The sequence below is a fragment of the Triticum aestivum genome, chromosome 3D, assembly GCF_018294505.1.
Source record: "Triticum aestivum cultivar Chinese Spring chromosome 3D, IWGSC CS RefSeq v2.1, whole genome shotgun sequence".
NCBI lineage: Eukaryota > Viridiplantae > Streptophyta > Magnoliopsida > Poales > Poaceae > Triticum > Triticum aestivum.
The window spans coordinates 452,005,604-452,023,677 of record NC_057802.1 but is presented as its reverse complement, the minus strand read 5'-3'; the positions used below and the strand labels follow the sequence as shown (position 1 = coordinate 452,023,677).

General features: G+C 44.5%; 1 protein-coding gene across 1 annotated transcript; it reads left to right on the top strand.

Moving 5' to 3' along the window:
• Nucleotides 1-658: 658 nt before the first annotated feature.
• On the top strand, nt 659-1,924 carry LOC123074921 (RING-H2 finger protein ATL74). The gene has a single exon (XM_044497645.1). The coding sequence runs from the start codon at nt 941-943 to the stop codon at nt 1,553-1,555; it is 615 nt and encodes a 204-aa protein (XP_044353580.1). The 5' UTR covers nt 659-940; the 3' UTR covers nt 1,556-1,924.
• Nucleotides 1,925-18,074: the final 16,150 nt, after the last annotated feature.

The window sequence follows — 18,074 nt, the reverse complement described above, 5'->3', positions numbered from 1 at the left end:
TAAAATGACTCCTTTTGATGACGCCTGATGCTAAGACGCCATTGTAGATACCATGGCGCCTTGGCACGACACCCTCACTGGACATAGCTATCACAGCAACAAGAGGGCGCCTTAGCCCAGACCGTTGTGGAAAAGGGCCGGTGTTTGAATTGTTTCAGATCAGCTTTATTTTGTGCTGAGTTTTAGAGAAGAGTCAAATCTGTTCATTTTCACCGGAACCTGCAAAGCAACCCTACGCGCCTCCGTGCTACGGCAACGTGCCTTGCTTCCCCTTTAGCCGTGTGTGAGATCCAACAAAATCCATGGAGCCCAACCCCTCCTTCCAGCTGCTGGCTACTCTATTCTAGTATCGTCCAACACAAAAGAAGGCAGGTTTGCATCAGCGCGCACGCGCGTGGCTATCCCATTTGTAGTTTTGCACCAACCCAGGCAGCACAACCGTACAACCAACAAGTGCGTGGCACCGGCAAAGCTGGCTAGATATTTCTCCGGCCAAGGCGTGCGCGATCATTTCGGAGGACCCACCGCACAGACACAGTGTGGCCCGGAACCGAACCACCTCCCTGCCCCCTGGTCCAACAGCCGGCGATCGGGCAGCCGCTCCTCCTCCTCGTCCAGATCTTTATATAAAGTCCCCTGGCCATTTCCCGGCCCATCACCACGGCTTGATTTTCCATCGCCCCCCAGCGATATCTATCCGATCGAAACCCAGACAAGAAAGCGGTCCTTCGCCCGCTCTAGCTCGCACTCACTCGTACGAGCCTCAGCTTTTCCGAACCGAAACGGGTGCGAGCTGGTATATAAAGTGCGTGCAGCGCGCGCAGGCCCGCGGCCACATTATAGCAGCCGCTCCTACGTCCACGTCCTTCTACAAGCCAGCGACTGGTGCCGCGCGGGCAGACCCATACTTCCGGCGCATAATTGCCGAGGTGCGGAGGCGATGGGCGCGCACACCCGGTCCATGAGCTGGTACATGGGCCAGACGGGCTCGCAGGCGCCGTCGAGCGCGGAGAACGGGGCGCAGCGCGCTCTCAGCAGCGGCGGCGGCGGCGACGCCAGCTTCGACACCAACATGGTCATCATCCTCGCCGCGCTGCTCTTCGCCCTGCTCTTCGCGCTCGGGCTCAACTCGCTGGCGCGGTACGTCATCCGGTGGGCGCGCCGCGCGTCGCTGGAGGCGGGCGGGGAGCTGGACGGCGCGGCGTCGGCGGGCGGGCGGGGCGGGCTCAAGAAGCGCACGCTCAGGAGCCTCCCCATCGAGGTGTACGGCGCGTGCGCGGCCGCGGGCGGGGGCGCCGCGCCGGCGGACGACGTGTGCGCCATCTGCCTCGGCGAGTTCGAGGACGGCGAGAAGGTGCGCGTGCTGCCGCGCTGCGGCCACGAGTTCCACGTCCGCTGCGTCGACACCTGGCTCGTCTCGCACGACTCCTGCCCCACGTGCCGGGACTCGGTGCTCAGCGGCGCCGCCGCCGCGCCCAAACCCGCCGCCGGGCGCAGCGGCGGGCGGCCCGGGAGCGCCGACGCCGCGGCCGTCACGGTGGTCATCGCCGCGTGACCGACGTGGACGGGTGGGCGCCCATCCGTGGTGGGCCCGCAGATAGGATCGTCTCGCTTGGAGTACAGTAGAAAGTATCCTGGCCGTGACCGCGTCTGTCTGTGTGACTGTGAGAGAGATATTTTTTTGACGTTGGTGGTCTGCTTAGCTTCGGTCACGGTCAAGCTTTACCGCTCGTCGACGGCATGTACAGCCTTGTGCATCTTCTGCCTACTATTGTCGCTGTTCCGTGTGTGTATATACAGAGTGGAGATGGTATTAATAGGATAGTAGAGTTCAAATTGTGCTCTGTATTTGCATCCTTTTTTTTTTGTACATGCGGGTTCTTCCACCAAGTTTTAATGCACCTGCTGAGCACTTTTACCTGCACTTTGATAAGTTGATGAACAAATCAGAAGTTTTCCCCGCAAACAGAAGAGAGCCGATAATCAAAAGTTTTCCTAATCCTGAGCTCATATGCACATTGTATGAACAGTAAAATTTTAGAAAATAAAATAATGCACTTTTAAAGAATTTTGGTTTTTTTTTGCAAGAAACTTTGCTTAGTTCTCTATCTGTATGAAAATTTTCGTGATAGAATCACATTTGTGGATGTGTGGGAAAAAAATCAGTACTCCAAAATGCTTTTAAAGGGAGTCTTTCTGGAGCATTGATTTTTTTTTTTCTTTCTCAGACGTCAATCAATACCATTCCATCACAATTTTGCATGCAAGTGCAACAATCATCAATGTTTATCAATTAAAAATCGTATTATTATTTTAAATAATTTTACTATTTTTTGGATTTTACTGCTAATCCCAATGCATGTGAACTAGCTAGAAACTCCATGTGTGTCGATCATCTTCTTCTACTGAGCCCATTTCTCTTTGGACACCGAAATGGTCTCTACTAGGGTGATTGAGCCTATGTTTTGTGTAAAGCTGCATTGATGATCTGATAGCGATCCTCAACATAATTCATTTGATTCGCTTCCGCTAGGTTTTAGGATTTTATTTTCATCTTTATTTTCCTTGAATGGCTGAAATACTAGAGAGTGGTGATATTCTTACACAATAGGTTTATAAAAAACTTACGCATCGGTTCGATGGTTATTTCCACATTTTGCTCTATGTGGTTATCCCACCGCACGCAATACGCAATGTTTTTTGTAAAACCAGTACGTATATATAGGATTTCTGAATCCCGGACTTCAAATCAATCAGTTAGATCCTGCAGAGGTAATATATTCACAATACTTCAAAAAAATGCGGGAATCAAACTTTTATTACTCAATAGTAATGTTCATACAATCACTGTTTGCAATCTCCAAAACTTCCGGAGGACCTGACCCTAGCCATGTCATGGTCATATTCTCTAGTCTAGCAAAACTAGCCAAACAATCACTAGCTAGATTCTGGGTACGAGGTACATGAGTAATACAAGATAATCTAAGTCCTCGAAGGAACTTTATTTCCTTTACTAGCGATGCATAAACTGATCTGTCCACTTCTTTGCTCTGGGCCATTGAAACCGCAACCAAAGAATCCATCTCGATGATGATCGGCAGCTCACTTCTCTGTATAGCTATAGGGAGTCCTTCCATGCACACATATAACTTTGTCTCAAGGGCGTCCCGGCACAAGTGTGACTTCCTACATGCCACGAAAATGATAGAGCCTTCTTCATCCCTGCTCCAGCATCCCCTACTGCAACAAAAGAACCATCCGAATTTAACTTAACCTAGCCATGCACTGGTGGACTCCAACCGGTCCTAGCTTCCTCCCTTGGCACATTATTGGGCATACTTGGCTTTGCATAAGTGATGACAGGTTTCCCTCTGTATGGATCAACATTGGTGTGCAGTTTAATACCCATCAATGAATCAAGATAGCTCTGAAGAAATTGACATGACACCTCTACAGGAGGAACCGACTAGTTATGGACGAGCTCATTTCGAACGTACCAAACTCTTCAGAATGTCATCAGCAGCATGCACCTTCGAACATCATCTGGTGGTTCAAGAACCTGGAACAACCACTCTCGTCCGGTATTCAGAATCTCATTCTGATTCGGGAGGCTCCACACCCTCGACAGTTCCCTATAAAAATTGCGAGCAAGTGGCACATCACGAAAGGATGATAATTGTCTTCAACTTCCATAGCACAAACCTGCCATAAACTTTTCACCTCAAGGCCAATTATGTTTTTCCTTTGCTAGGTTGGTAAAAAATCCGTCACAAGGCGCCATGCAAAATTCTTTACCGTGGGGGCTACCCCGCATGCCCATGTGGATTTCCAGCATGAACGTGCACCGGACAACCGCGAGCTTGAAGACGAAGTGTTGTCCTGATGGGCTTCATCAAAGGCCATATCATATGCACTCTTGACGAAGAATTTACCATGTCTACCCGGTCCCCATGCCAGCGCATCCTCCTTTAGATGCGGGGTGCGTGGATCTTCAGAATTTCGGTGATATCTGCAGGGGCGAAGAATTTGTGCAGTAGGTCATAATTCCATGATCCATTTGAGTTCACAAAGCTTCTACGAAACGAATACGACAATTTCCTTGCAGTGAGAGGCTTGTATGAATGTGGTCTGGGTAACCAATTGTCCCTCCAAACTCTAATGTTTTTACAGTTTCCCACTCTCCATACTAATCCTTTCTTCAACAGGTCCAAACTATAACTTATGGCCTACCATGATGATGATGCATTTCCACCAAAAATTGTATCCTCCAGCGTACCATTTGGATAATATCTAGCTTTAAGGACTTGAGAACATAAAACTCTCAGGTTTAACAATTAGCCTCCATGCTTCCCTTGCCAACAAAGCTTGATTGAAAAGCCGGAAGTCATGGAAGCCCACTCCTCCCCTATCTTTAGGCCGCATAAGTTTGTCCCAACTCTTCCAGTGTACTTTCCTTTTACCTTGTGCGGACCCCCAATAAAACTTCCTCATTATCCTAGCAAGGTCATCACACATCGAAAATGGGAGCTTGAAAATCCCCATGATGTGCGTTGGTAGAGCTTGCGCCACCGATTTAATGAGCACCTCTCTACCTAGTTGTGCTAGACGACTGTCTCCCCGCTAAACTAATCAATCAGTTAGATCATGCAGCGGTAATATATTCACAATACTTAATGGAAACGAGCACTAAATTATAGCGGACGCAGAAAAGGAGAGGGTAAGAAAATGATCATATTCATGTCTCGTATTGACATCCAAGGTTGTAAAATACAATAAAATGATACTGGGTTTGCTTACGGCCATAGGCTGGCCGAAGAATAAGGCGCTCCTTCACGCACAACTTTGAAATAACTTTAGTATCTAGTGCCATGGAGATTTGGGGTGTGATTATACATCGCCTAATGCGAGGTGGAACAAAGGCTCGCCCGCGCAACATTGTGTTCATGGAACAGGCGGGCCGCAAAGAGTTTATAAAAGCTGCACTGCTCGTTTTTTTTCAACAAACACACATATGTTGCAGTGGTTGGAGCTGTTGGTTATGACTGCGAAGGTGCGCGATCAAATCATGTTGTCACATGCGCCTATATTTTTTTGATTTTTCCGTTAAGTATATATCAAGATAAATCTTTCATTATCTTGCTAGTTCTGCAAAAAAAATGATCATGTATAAAAAAATGTTAATCGTATATTTTAAAAATTTATTAAAAATTTTATTGGTATAAAATACATGTACAATTCGTATGAAAAAGTAATAAGAAAAAACAAAATATTTGAAAAATATTAATCATCTATTTAAAAATGTGAAACGTGTATGAAAAATGTTCCGGATGTATATGAAAAATGTAGAATGTGTATTTAAAAAATTGAACATCAAAAAACGAATTTTATAAAAATTTTGATCATGTAAAAAATGTTAAACTTGTACAAAAAATGTTCCTTATATATAAATAAATGTACAATGTGTATGTAAAAAATTAGTTATCAAACATAAATTTTCAAAAAAAAATAACAATGTATTTGAAAAATATTAAAAATGTACCTAATGTGAAAAATAATGTATAGTGCGTATGAAAAAAATAGCCATCAAACACATGTATGTAAAAAAATGTTAACCATCCATGCACAAAAATGTTAAACATGTATACAAAAGATGTAGAAATCAATAATATTTATTGAAAAAAGTTAATTATGTGTTTTAAAATGTTTAACATGTACAATTGTTTTTTCACATGTAAATGTAAAATGTTATTAGAAAATCAAGGAAAAATGACACAAAAAACAAATAGAAAAGAAAACAAAGTCAATCAAAAAGGTTTTAAAACAAATGAGAACCATAAAGGAAAACACATAAAAAGGAAGAAAACAAAAAAAAGATGGCCGAAGAAAAGCGGTTAAAACAAAGAGAAATGAGAAAAACCAAAGAAAAAATAAATGAAAATTGAAGAAATAAACAAAGGAAATGAAGTGAAAAGGAAAGAAAAGAAAAAAGTAGTGAAAGCGGAAAACAAAGAAAATCAAAAGAAAAACAAGAAAATAAAAAACCAGCAAAACAAAAAAAGCGAACAACAAAGGAACTGAAGTTATAACAAATAAAAAACAAAAAATACCGGTGAAAAAATTAACAAAATGGAAAAAAGGAAAACAAAAAAGCAAAAAAACCCAGGAGAAACCGGAGCAGAGCTAGCCTATAGCGAGTGAGTCCTACGCTAATGGGCCGCCCCGCTCATTTTGCGCCCGACGTGAGAGCAGCTTCCATCTCGCTATAAGTGATATATAACTCTCGCGGATGATTTGAGCCCGTGGAGTCCAAGTCGAATGTTGTCTCGATCAGATCTTATCCGCCAGGACTATGTCTCGCCCATGGCAAGATAAGCTACGTATGGCATCTATGCCGCAACTTTTTTTTGAGAGAACGTCGGCCTTTATTGATCAAGCAACAAAGTTACAAAGAGTCTCCCGGATGCAATCCGGAGCATAATGGAAAATACAAAGACTAGTAGAGTTCAAACATGATCTAGCTAAGACATGAGCTAGAACATTACAATGCCAACGAACATGATGGAAAGCCACAGAAGAAAGGCCCTCAGCCATTGACTTGACATCCGTGAGAAATGAGCCCACCATCGAGCGATCTATGGACAGAGATATCAGATGCTGCACCACGGAGAGGCAATCCGTTTTAAAGATAGCATCAGAAAAGCCCTCGTCCCGAGCTAGGCTGACAGCATGACAGAGAGCCAGCGCTTTGGCCACTTCCGTCTTTCACGCGCCTCCAACAGGTTCAGAACAGGCAGCCACACATTGGCCCTCAAGGTTGAGCACTACCACACCCAGACCGGACCTGCCCAACTCCTCAGAGATCGCAACATCGGAGAACGCTACCACTGTACCCTGCGGCGGCGGAGACCATAGACGAACAGAAGACGAGGTCTCACGCCTGGAAGCATGTACAGGCTTGTATAGGTGTTGGAAGATGAGGTCAATATATGCCTTGGCCCTCGCAGCCGTACTCCTGGGCGGGTCATAACCCACAAGTATAGGGGATCGCAACAGTTTTCGAGGGTAGAGTATTCAACCCAAATTTATAGATTCGACACGAGGGGAGCCAAAGAATATTTGCAAGTATTAGCAGTTGAGTTGTCAATTCAACCACACTTGGAGATTAATTATCTGCAGCAAAGTGATCAGTAGCTAAGTAGTATGATAATTTTGATAATAGTAGCAGTAGCAATAGTAATGGTAACAGTGATAGCAGTAATCTTGTAGCAAGTGCAACAGTAACGATAGCAGTAGTAACTTAGCAGAAACAATATAAGATAAATTCGTAGGCATTGGATAGGTAATTTGTTGGATGATATTCATCATGTGACAGTCATAACCTAGGGCGATACGGCACTAGCTCCAGTTCATAAATATAATGTAGGCATGTATTCCGTAAATAGTCATACGTGCTTATGGAAAGAACTTGCATGCCATCTTTTGTCCTACCCTCCCGTGGCAGTGGGGTCCTATTGGAAACTAAGGTATATTAAGGCCTCCTTTTAATAGAGAACCGGAACAAAGCATTAACACACGGTAAATACATGAACTCCTCAAACTACGGTCATCACCGGGAGTGGTCCCGACTATTGTCACTCCAGGGTTGCCGGATCATAACACGTAGTAAGTGACTATAACTTGCAAGATCGAATCTAGAACATGGATATAATAGTGATAACATAAACGGTTCAGATCTGAAATCATGGCACCCGGTCCCAAAGTGACAAGCATTAAGCATGGCAAAGTCATAGCAACATCAATCTCAGAACATAGTGGATTTTAGGGATCAAGCCCTAACAAAACTAACTCGATTACATGATGAATATCATCCAACTCCTCACCGAACAACGAGCCTAGGAAGGAATTACTCACTCCCGGTGGGGAGCATCATGGAATGGCAATGGAGAAGGGTTGGTGTGAAGGAAATATGCCCTAGAGGCAATAATAAAGTTATTATTTATTTTCTTATATCATGATAAATGTTTATTATTCATGCTAGAATTGTATTAACCAAAAACATAATACTTGTGTGAATACATAGACAAACAGAGTGTCACTAGTATGCCTCTACTTGACTAGCTCGTTGATCAAAGATGGTTATGTTTCCTAGCCATAGACATGAGTTGTCATTTGATTAACGGGATCACATCATTAGGAGAATGATGTGATTGACTTGACCCATTCAGTTAGCTTAGCACTTGATCGTTTAGTATTCTGCTATTGCTTTCTTCATGACTTATACATGTTCCTATGACTATGAGATTATGCAACTCCCGTTTACCGGAGGAACACTTTGTGTGCTACCAAACGTCACAACGTAACTGGGTGATTATAAAGGTGCTCTACAGGTGTCTCCGAAGGTACTTGTTGGGTTGGCGTATTTCGAGATTAGGATTTGTCACTCCGATTGTCGGAGAGGTATCTCTGGGCCCTCTCGGTAATGCACATCACTATAAGCCTTGCAAGCAATGTGACTAATAAGTTAGTTGCGGGATGATGTATTACGCAGCGAGTAAAGAGACTTGCCGGTAACGAGATTGAACTAGGTATTGAGATACCGACGATCGAATCTCGGGCAAGTAACATACCGATGACAAAGGGAACAACGTATGTTGTTATGCGGTCTGACCGATAAAGATCTTCGTAGAATATGTAGGAGCCAATATGGGCATCCAGGTCCCGCTATTGGTTATTGACCAGAGAGGTGTCTCGGTCATGTCTACATAGTTCTCGAACCCGTAGGGTCCGCACGCTTAACGTTCGTTGACGATATAGTACTATGAGTTATGTATGTTGGTGACCGAATGTTGTTCGGAGTTTTGGATGAGATCACGGATATGACGAGGAACTCCGGAATGGTCCGGAAGTAAAGATTGATATGTGGATAGTAGTGTTTGATCTCCGGAAAGGTTCTGGAATCCATCGGAAGGGGTTCCGGATGTTTCCCAAAATGTTTGGGCACGAGAACACTTTATCTGGGCCAAAGGGGAAAGCCCACGAGGTTTTTGGAAAGCACAAAAGGAAGTTTTGTGGAGTCTAGGGGCCAGACGCCAGGGTCCCTGGCGTCTAGGTCCAGACGCCGGGAACCCTGGCGTCTGGCCCTGGAGTCCGAGAAGGACTCTTGCCTTTCGGGTGAAACCGACTTTGTGGAGGCTTTTACTCCAAGTTTCGACCCCTAGGCTCAACATATAAATAGAGGGGTAGGGCTAGCACCCAAGACACATCAAGAAACACCAAGCCGTGTGCCGGCAACCCCGTCCCCTCTAGTTTATCCTCCGTCATGGTTTTCGTAGTGCTTAGGCGAAGCCCTGCGGAGATTGTTCTTCACCAACACCGTCACCACGCCGTTGTGCTGTCGGAACTCATCTACTACTTCGCCCCTCTTGCTGGATCGAGAAGGCGAGGACGTCATCGAGCTGAACGTGTGCAGAACTCGGAGGTGCCGTGTGTTCGGTACTTGGATCGGTCGGATCGTGAAGACGTACGACTACATCAAACGCGTTGATAAACGCTTCCGCTTACGGTCTATGAGGGTACGTAGACAACACTCTACCCTCTCGTTGCTATGCATCACCATGATCTTGCGTGTGCGTAGGAATTTTTTGAAATTACTACGTTCCCCAACATGGTGATGACGAAGAACGAAGATCCCCCTCTCCGGAGACCCAAACGGACTCCAGATCTGGCCTCCCGATGAAGAACAGGAGGTGACGGTGGCTCCATCTCGTGGAACGCGATAATTCTTTCTCCCTGATTTTTTTCTGGAAATATGTGATTTTATAGCGTCGGTTTCAGGGTCTACCGGTCCACCAGGTGGGGACAACCCACCTGGGCGCGCCTGGATGGGGGCGGGGGGCGCCCTGGTGGGTTGTGCCCACCCAGGTGCCCCCCTCCGGTGGTTCCTGGCTCCGTAAATTCTCTGTATTGATATAAAAAATCCTCGCAAAGTTTCGTTCCATTCCGAGAACTTTTATTTCTGCACAAAACAACACCATGGTAGTTCTGCTGAAAACCAGGGTTAGTTTCATTCAAATCATGCAAATTAGAGTCCAAAACAAGAGGAAAAGTGTTAGGAATAGTAGATACGTTGGAGACGCATCAACTCCCTCAAGCTTAAACCTTTGCTTGTCCTCAAGCAATTCAGTTGATAAACTAAAAGTGAAAAAGAATAACTTTTACGAACTCTTTTGCTCTTGTTTGCATAAATAAGCTTAAACAACACCCAGGTTTTCAGCCAATATTATAACCAACCATGTCGACAATAACTCTTAAAAATTATATTAACTCATATCAATGACATAATCAGCTAGCGAGCAATAATAAGACATCTCAAACAGCAACACATTAATCAAAACAACCATGATATAATATGACAATAGTGGTATCTTGCTAGCCCTTTCTGAGACCGCAAAACATAAATGCAGAGCACCTCCAAAGTTCTAGCAGCGACTAAACATTGTAATTCATGGCAGAAAAGATCCAGTCATGATGCACCCAACATTAGCTACACACGATGCATCAGCATGACTGCAGTGCTCTCAGGTTCTAGCGCTTATTTTAGAAGGTGATGACACAACATTAAAGTAAATAGATAGTCTCTTCGCAGAGGGAAGCAGTGATTTGTAGAGGTGCCAGAGCTCAAAATTTTAAAACAGAGGTAAATGATATTTTGAGACTTGCACCCTTCTTGTTTACTTCACGACCATCAGTTATCAATATCTTCCATGCTAAACACGCTAGTGGCGGTTCCCAAGCGATAAAGTAAAGGTTTTGACTCCGTTGGAGTTTTTGTTTGATTATTTGTAAGCTCTTTTCTGTTTGCAGTTAGGGACTGGGCATCCCTATTACCGCCCTTTTCTCGTGCAATGGCGAGTGAATAAACACTCAACATGAGAATAACCCGCTTAGCATGGAAGATACCAACTACCTCCTGTCGTTCCATGAACGATCCAGGCACACAAAATGATATTTATATTAGAGATGGCACATGCAAATTTACTTAGGACGACAGGGTAATACCGCATATGGGTAGGTATGGTGGACTCATCTGGAATAACTTGGGTTCAAGGTTTTTGATGTACAAGCAGAATTCCCACTTAGTACAAGCGAAGGCTGGCAAATAGGTTGAGAAGCGGCCAGCTAGAGAGCAACAACGGCCATGAACATGCATTATGCATAAGTAACATTGGACACTAGCATGAGTAGGATATGAACACCATGAACATAAATATCATAAAGGCTATGTTGGTTTTGATTCAACTAAATGCATGAACATGTGCCAAGTCAAGCCACTCGAACATCCAGAGGAGGATACCATATTATCATACTACATCACAATCATTTTAACGCAATGTTGATATCCAAGATAAATCATTATCCACTCCTAGCTACTTATGCATGGCATGAGAAACTATAATCTCTAATTGTCATTGCAAACATGTTTAATCATAATGAGCTGAATCATGGATACTAGGTTAAACATATTTACAAAAACATGAACAAGTCGAGTTCATACCCATTTCTCTCTGCCACGACCAGTTCATCGAATATCGTCATTATTGCCTTTCACTTGCACGACCAAACGATATGAAAATAATAATAGTGCAAGAGTGCCATGGACTAAGCTGGAATCTACAAACATTTTATTCAACAGGAGAAGACAAGGTAAAATAGGCTCTTTGTTAGATCAACAATTATGCATATGAGAGCCACTCAACATTTTCATCGTGGTCTTCTCCTCGGTACGACTCAAATAAAAGGAAAAGAAATTCAGAGAAACACACTGAAATATTTTTGGAGTTTTTGGTTTTCTAGAACAAGCAAATAAAAGGAAAAGCAGAAACGAGGAAACCTATTTACACGGGAAAGCTCCCAACAAGCAAAAGAAGAACAAAGAAATCTTTTTGGGTTTTATTTTTAGTGCCACAGCTAACTACTCTAGAAAGAAAATAAAAAAGAAGCAGGAAATATTTTTGTATTTTCTCAAGTTTTTTCAAACACACAAGAAGAAAGCAAGAAAATAAATTTAACATGGATAATACAATGAAAAAGGTGTGGACACCGACGACTAGAATGAAATGTGTGAACATGAATGTAATGTCGGTGGGAATACGTACTTCCCCAAGCTTAGGCTTTTGGCCTAACTTGGTAATCAGTCAGTAGTCGAAGAAGCCATGGGGTCCCATGTCGAACTGCTGAGAAGCGGGCACCTTTGGCTCCCACTTATGAGGCTCCTCCTCTGCTGCAGCCTGGTTGTTCCGGTAGGCGATGATATCTGCAGGCATAATCCTGTATCCGCCCCTAGCAATAGGATCAAACAAGGCAGGCGCAGGCAATGGAATAATATCACGAGTTCTCACACTAAAAACCAGGTTATAAGGAATATGAATGTTAGGATAATCTACGGCAGTAAACTGGTGGTAATCCATGGCCGCGCGATCTAGGTAAACCTTAGGCAAAGGATGATCATGCAGGCATATCTGAACATTAAAGCGAGCCGCCAAACGAGTGGTGTAAATACCTCCATGTATTTTACCCTTGGACTTATTAATGTGAAGGCGACGTGCCACAATAGCTCCCAAGCTATAAGTGTTGTCGCCTTCAAGTGCACAACGTAAAACAACAAGGTTTGGGGAACTAAGTGCACCCACCTTCTCTCTAGCAAGCAAGCATTTTGCAATGAAAAGAGTAAAATAATGAACAGCAGGAAAATGCAAGCCAACAGCAGTGATACCCGACACCCCTCTCTCATCACCTACTGTCAGGGTACGATAGAAGCTTTCAAACTCTGCAGGTCTAGGCTCTACAAAACTACCATCAGAAGGAAGCAAGCATATTTCACAAAATTCAGTAAGCGGTATCTGATGGGGTTCATCATATAAATTAAACTGCACATCAGGAGGATTATTCCTAGGAAGGAAATTAAAACTTTGCACAAAGGTGTTTGTGAGGAGATGATACTGTTCGCATTCAGCTACGATGAAGTCGGTGAGGCCGGCATTAGCAACATATTGTGCAAACTCTTGAAGGATTCCGGCCCCTTCCATGAACCGGGTATGCGGCCATTCGCACGGCCGTATCTCCGCCATTCTCCGGGTATGGAGATCGCTGTCCGGTGACTCCCCAATCACTCCCTTGGAGTTCTTCTTGGAAGCAAACTTCCTAAAGATACTCATGTTTTTCCTATGAACAAAAATTCTGAAATTTTTAGTCCACAAATTTTTCTCAACAAAACTCTACAAAATTTGTAACAACTACTCATAGGGATGTATAGAGGCCATAACAAACATTCAAACTACTTAGAACTCTAAGAATTCAACATGCAAGCTCATCTACAGCAGCACCAAGAGTAGCTAATTATTCAAAATATAAATAACTAAAGCGAAAACTAATTGGACAAACAGAGGAGTCACATACCAAGCAACAATCCCCCGAAACAGTTTCAGAAACGGAGCTTCGAGCAAAAAGATTGAAATCCGCGGGTTTGAGAGCAGGAACACGAGAGAGAGAGCAATGGTGATTTTTTCTGGAGGTAGGTGATGAAGTGGTATGAAGAGATAAGTGAGGGGGCCCACGTGGGGACCACAACCCACCAGGGTGCGCCTGGGGGTCCTGGCGCACCCAGGTGGGTTGTGCCCACCTGGTGCACCTCCCTCTGATATTATTTGCACCAAAAATTCTTAAATATTCAGAAAAAAATCGTATTAAATTTTCAGAGCATTCTGAGAACTTTTATTTTTGGGTCATTTTTTATAGCACGGGAACTTCAGAAAACAGACAAAACATGGCATTTTATTTTATTTAACTAATAAAAACAGAAAACAAAAGGTAGGGACAGAAAGTAGTGCTCACTAAATTCATCAACTTCATACCTCTAAAAAATGATCCATTAATAAGGTTCATCAGGTCTTATTAACAATCACTTTCGATTAGCATGAAACCGAAGAACTTTCGTAAATCACTAAGTTACCTCAACGGGGATATGAATGTCCCCAACAATAAACATTTCATATTTCTTTTTAACAGTAGGTAGAGGTAGTTGAAAACTTCCAATAGTGATTGTCGGAGATTTTTCAATAACATTAATACCATTCACTTGGAATTGTTTCGTCAGGAAGTGCACCGTATGCTCATTACCATTGATATGAAAAGTGACTTTGCTTTTATTGCAACCAATAATAGCCCCTGCAGTATTCAAGAAAGGTCTACCAAGGATAATCGACATGTTGTCGTCCTCGGGCATCTCAAGTATAACAAAGTCAGTCAAAATAGTAACATTAACAACAACAACAACGGGCACATCCTCACAAATACCGATAGGTATGGCAGTTGATTTGTCAGCCATTTGCAAAGATATTTCAGTAGGTGTGAGTTTATTCAAGTCAAGTCTTTTAAATAAAGAGAAAGGCATAACACTAACACCAGCTCCTAAATCACATAAAGTAGTTTTCACATAATTTCTTTTGATGGAGCAAGGTACAGTTGGTATTCTCGGATCTCCAAGTTTTTTGGGTACTCCATCTTTAAAAGTATAATTAGCAAGCATGGTGGAGATTTCAGCTTCTAGTATTTTTCTCTTATTGGTGATGATGTCTTTCATGTACTTTGCATAAGGAGGCATTTTCAAGATGTTAGTCAAGCGAGTACGCAGGAAGACTGGCCTCAGCATTTCAGCAAAGCGTTCAAATTCTTCATCATCTTTCTTTTTAGTTGACTTGGGTGGAAAAGGCATAGGTTTTTGAATCCATGGTTCTTTTTCCTTACCGTGTTTTCTAGCAATAAAATCTCTTTTATCATATCGAGTATTCTTGGGTTGTGGGTTATCAAGATCAACAGCTGGTTCTATTTCAACATCATTATCTGGTTCTTTTTCATTGTTTGGTTGAGCATCTTCATGAACTTCAACATTATCTTTTCATTATCACTAGGTGAATGTTCATTACCAGATTGAGTTTCAGCATCAGGAATAGAAACATCATTATCATTATCAGGAGGTTTTTCTATTTCAGGTTCACTAAAAGCATGCAAAGTCCTATCATTTTACTTTTTATTCTTCTTTTTAGAAGGACTAGGTGCGGTGGTATTGTTCCTTTGTGAATCCTGTTCAATTCTTTTTGTGTGTCCCTCAGGATAAAGTGGTTCCTGAGTCATTTTACCTCCTCTAGTTGTAACTCTAACAGCAAAGTCATGTATGTTGTTATTCATTTCATCAAGCAACTCTCTTTGAGATTTAGCAACTTGTTCTAACTGAGTTTGTACCATAGAAGCATGCTTTCCCACACCTCTAACATCATTTGAGATTCTAAATAACAAGTCACTCAAGCGAGAAATCATATCAGAGTTGTATTTCAATTGTTTCATAACATTTGCATTGAAGTGATCTTGCTTTCTAATATAATTCTCAAACTCATAAAGGCATTGGCTAGGGTGCATATTATGAGGATTATCATTATCATTGAATTTCACTAGAGACTTTACCTCTACCACCTTAGGCAGTGGTGGTGTATCAAGCCCATGTATTTCTTTAATAGGAGGTAAATTTTTGACATCCTCAGCTTTAATACCTTTTTCCTTCATAGATTTCTTTGCCTCTTGCATATCTTCAGGACTGAGATATAATATGCCCCTCTTCTTTGGGGTGGGTTTAGGCGGTGGTTCAGGAAGAGTCCAATCATCATAATTTTTAGTATGTTATTCAATAATTCTTCAGCTTGCCCAATAGTTTATTCCCTGAAACACAACCAACACAACTATCTAGGAAGTCCCTAGAAGCATTAGTTAGCCCATTATAGAAAATATCAAGTATTTCATTTTTCTTAAGAGAATGATCAGGCAAAGCATTAAGCAATTGGAGAAGCCTCCCCCAAGCTTGTGGGAGACTCTCTTCTTCAATTTGCACAAAGTTAAATATCTCCTGCAAGGCAGCTTGTTTCTTATGAGCAAGAAAATATTTTTCAGAGTAGTAATAAATCATATCCTGGGGACTACGCACACAACCAGGAGCAAGAGTATTGTACCAAGCTTTAGCATCACCCTTCAATGAGCATGGAAATAATTTTAGAATATAGTAATAGCAAGTTTTCTCATCATGAGTAAAAAGGGTGGCTATGTCATTACACTTAGTAAGATGTGTCACAACAGTTTCAGTTTCATAACCATGGAAAGGATCAGATTCAACCAAAGTTATTAACTCTGGGTCGACAGAGAATTCATAATCTGTCGGTGCAACAAACCCTGGGTCTGTTGCCCAGACTGTGCACATGCACGGGAACAGGATTGATGCATCCACCCAAGTCAGAGTGCAAGAAACCAAGAGCTTCAAAGGACCGATATGCAGATCAAGAGGACCAAGATCAAGACGGAGAAACAAGATGCCACCAGGAAAAAAGCCTCCCTTGCCGAGCAGACGAGCTCGACAGGGACGGGGCCGCCCCCGGAAGAGGACATCCAAGACGTCCCACAGGGCCTATCGGGACTCACGAAGGCAAAACCACCTCACCCAACTACTCCACCACAACCCACGTCGACGATCAATGCGGTGTCAAGCTGCAAAGTGACTCAATGGCAGCCATTCGCCACATGGCGGCCTTTCTCTATGAGAAATGCCCATGAACGGCACCCGTCCTGCGACGTCAAGCAAGCAGGTGTGAAGCTGGCAAAACAGCCCGGCAAGGCTTGCCGGCCAACCAATGACGTGACGTTAAGTGGTGCATTTAATGCATCCTGTCAGCACGCAGAGTTAGGTATGATAGCACTGTTTGCTATCTTATCAGTGCATAATGACTACTTTGCCATTGTGGTAACCCCTTAATCTATAAAAGGAGGTCCATGGCAACGGTAGAAAGGGTTGGAAGGTTGGACAGCACACACACCCTTACGCACGTAGCCACTATCGCCCCTACCGGGCAAGTGTACTACGCTCCGCAATCATTCTTCCACCATCAATCTACCAAAGCAGGAGTAGGGTTTTATGCCTCACGGCGGCCCGAACCTGGGTAAAAATCGCCTATGTGATCGCTGCTGCGCCGTTATGTTCTTCTGCTCTTTGTGCAACGCAACATCCCCCCTGCCAATCCAGCAAGGGGCCCTTGGTCCCATAGGTGGCCATGGTTTCCCACGACATCTTTGGCACGCCGGGTAGGGGGATCACTTGCGCGAACCTGAAAGCGTGCGCAGCACGTCATCTTCATCACCGTCTTCACCTTCGACGGTGCCATCGACCATGGCGCCCAAGAAGAAATCCGGTGCTTCGGCTCATCCATCCACCTCGAAGGCTCCGCCGCCCGTGGCCTCTAATGCTGCGGGGGATGCGGAGGCACGCGGAGGCGTGGACGCTGCTGGGGATGTGGTCGGAGCAGGCGGCACCATCACCAGTTCCCCCGCGGCCGACACAGGAGCGGGGAACATCAGAGGAGAACAACATCAGCAATGCCCCAGCGGCCACGCTCCATCCGCGCTCCTTCCTCCCGCCGACGGGCACAGCCGCAGCAATGGCGCTTGGTCCGGAGCGAATCGCCGCCCTTCGGCCGCCCCCACCACAGGAGCGGACACCACGCGTGCGCCTCCCCTAGGACGGGTCGACCAAGTCGCTACGCCCGACGGAGCCGCTGTCCCTCAAGCGCCTACGCCGCGCCCCCTGCCATCCAGGTGGCCACCCCGCAACAGCAGGGGCGTGGTGCTGCCACTGCTGGCACCATCAGGAGCCGAGCGATGGTGCGATCTACTTCATCATCACCTATGCCAAGTACAGCCACGGAGGCCATGACGCGGGCTCAACTGCTGTTGAGGTTTCCGCCAGCGGCCGAGGAGATGGACGAATGGCATGCCACCATCCAAAGTCTGCTCGGTTTTGCCGAGGCCGGGGGCTCGCAGCGAGCCAGCTCGCCACGGCCTCCCCAAGCGATGACAACGGCTCATGCTACTGGCCGTACGGAATGGGCCACCCCCACGGTGCAGTCCCCGCCAAGGCAGCCAGCGTGGGCGCAGCAGGATCAAGAACCTGACAACGTCTCGATGGCCTCTTCCGACCCTCGAGC

Excerpts from the sequence above, each read along its gene's own strand:
- LOC123074921 (XM_044497645.1), top strand. The coding sequence starts at position 941 with ATGGGCGCGCACACCCGGTCCATGAGCTGGTACATGGGCCAGACGGGC.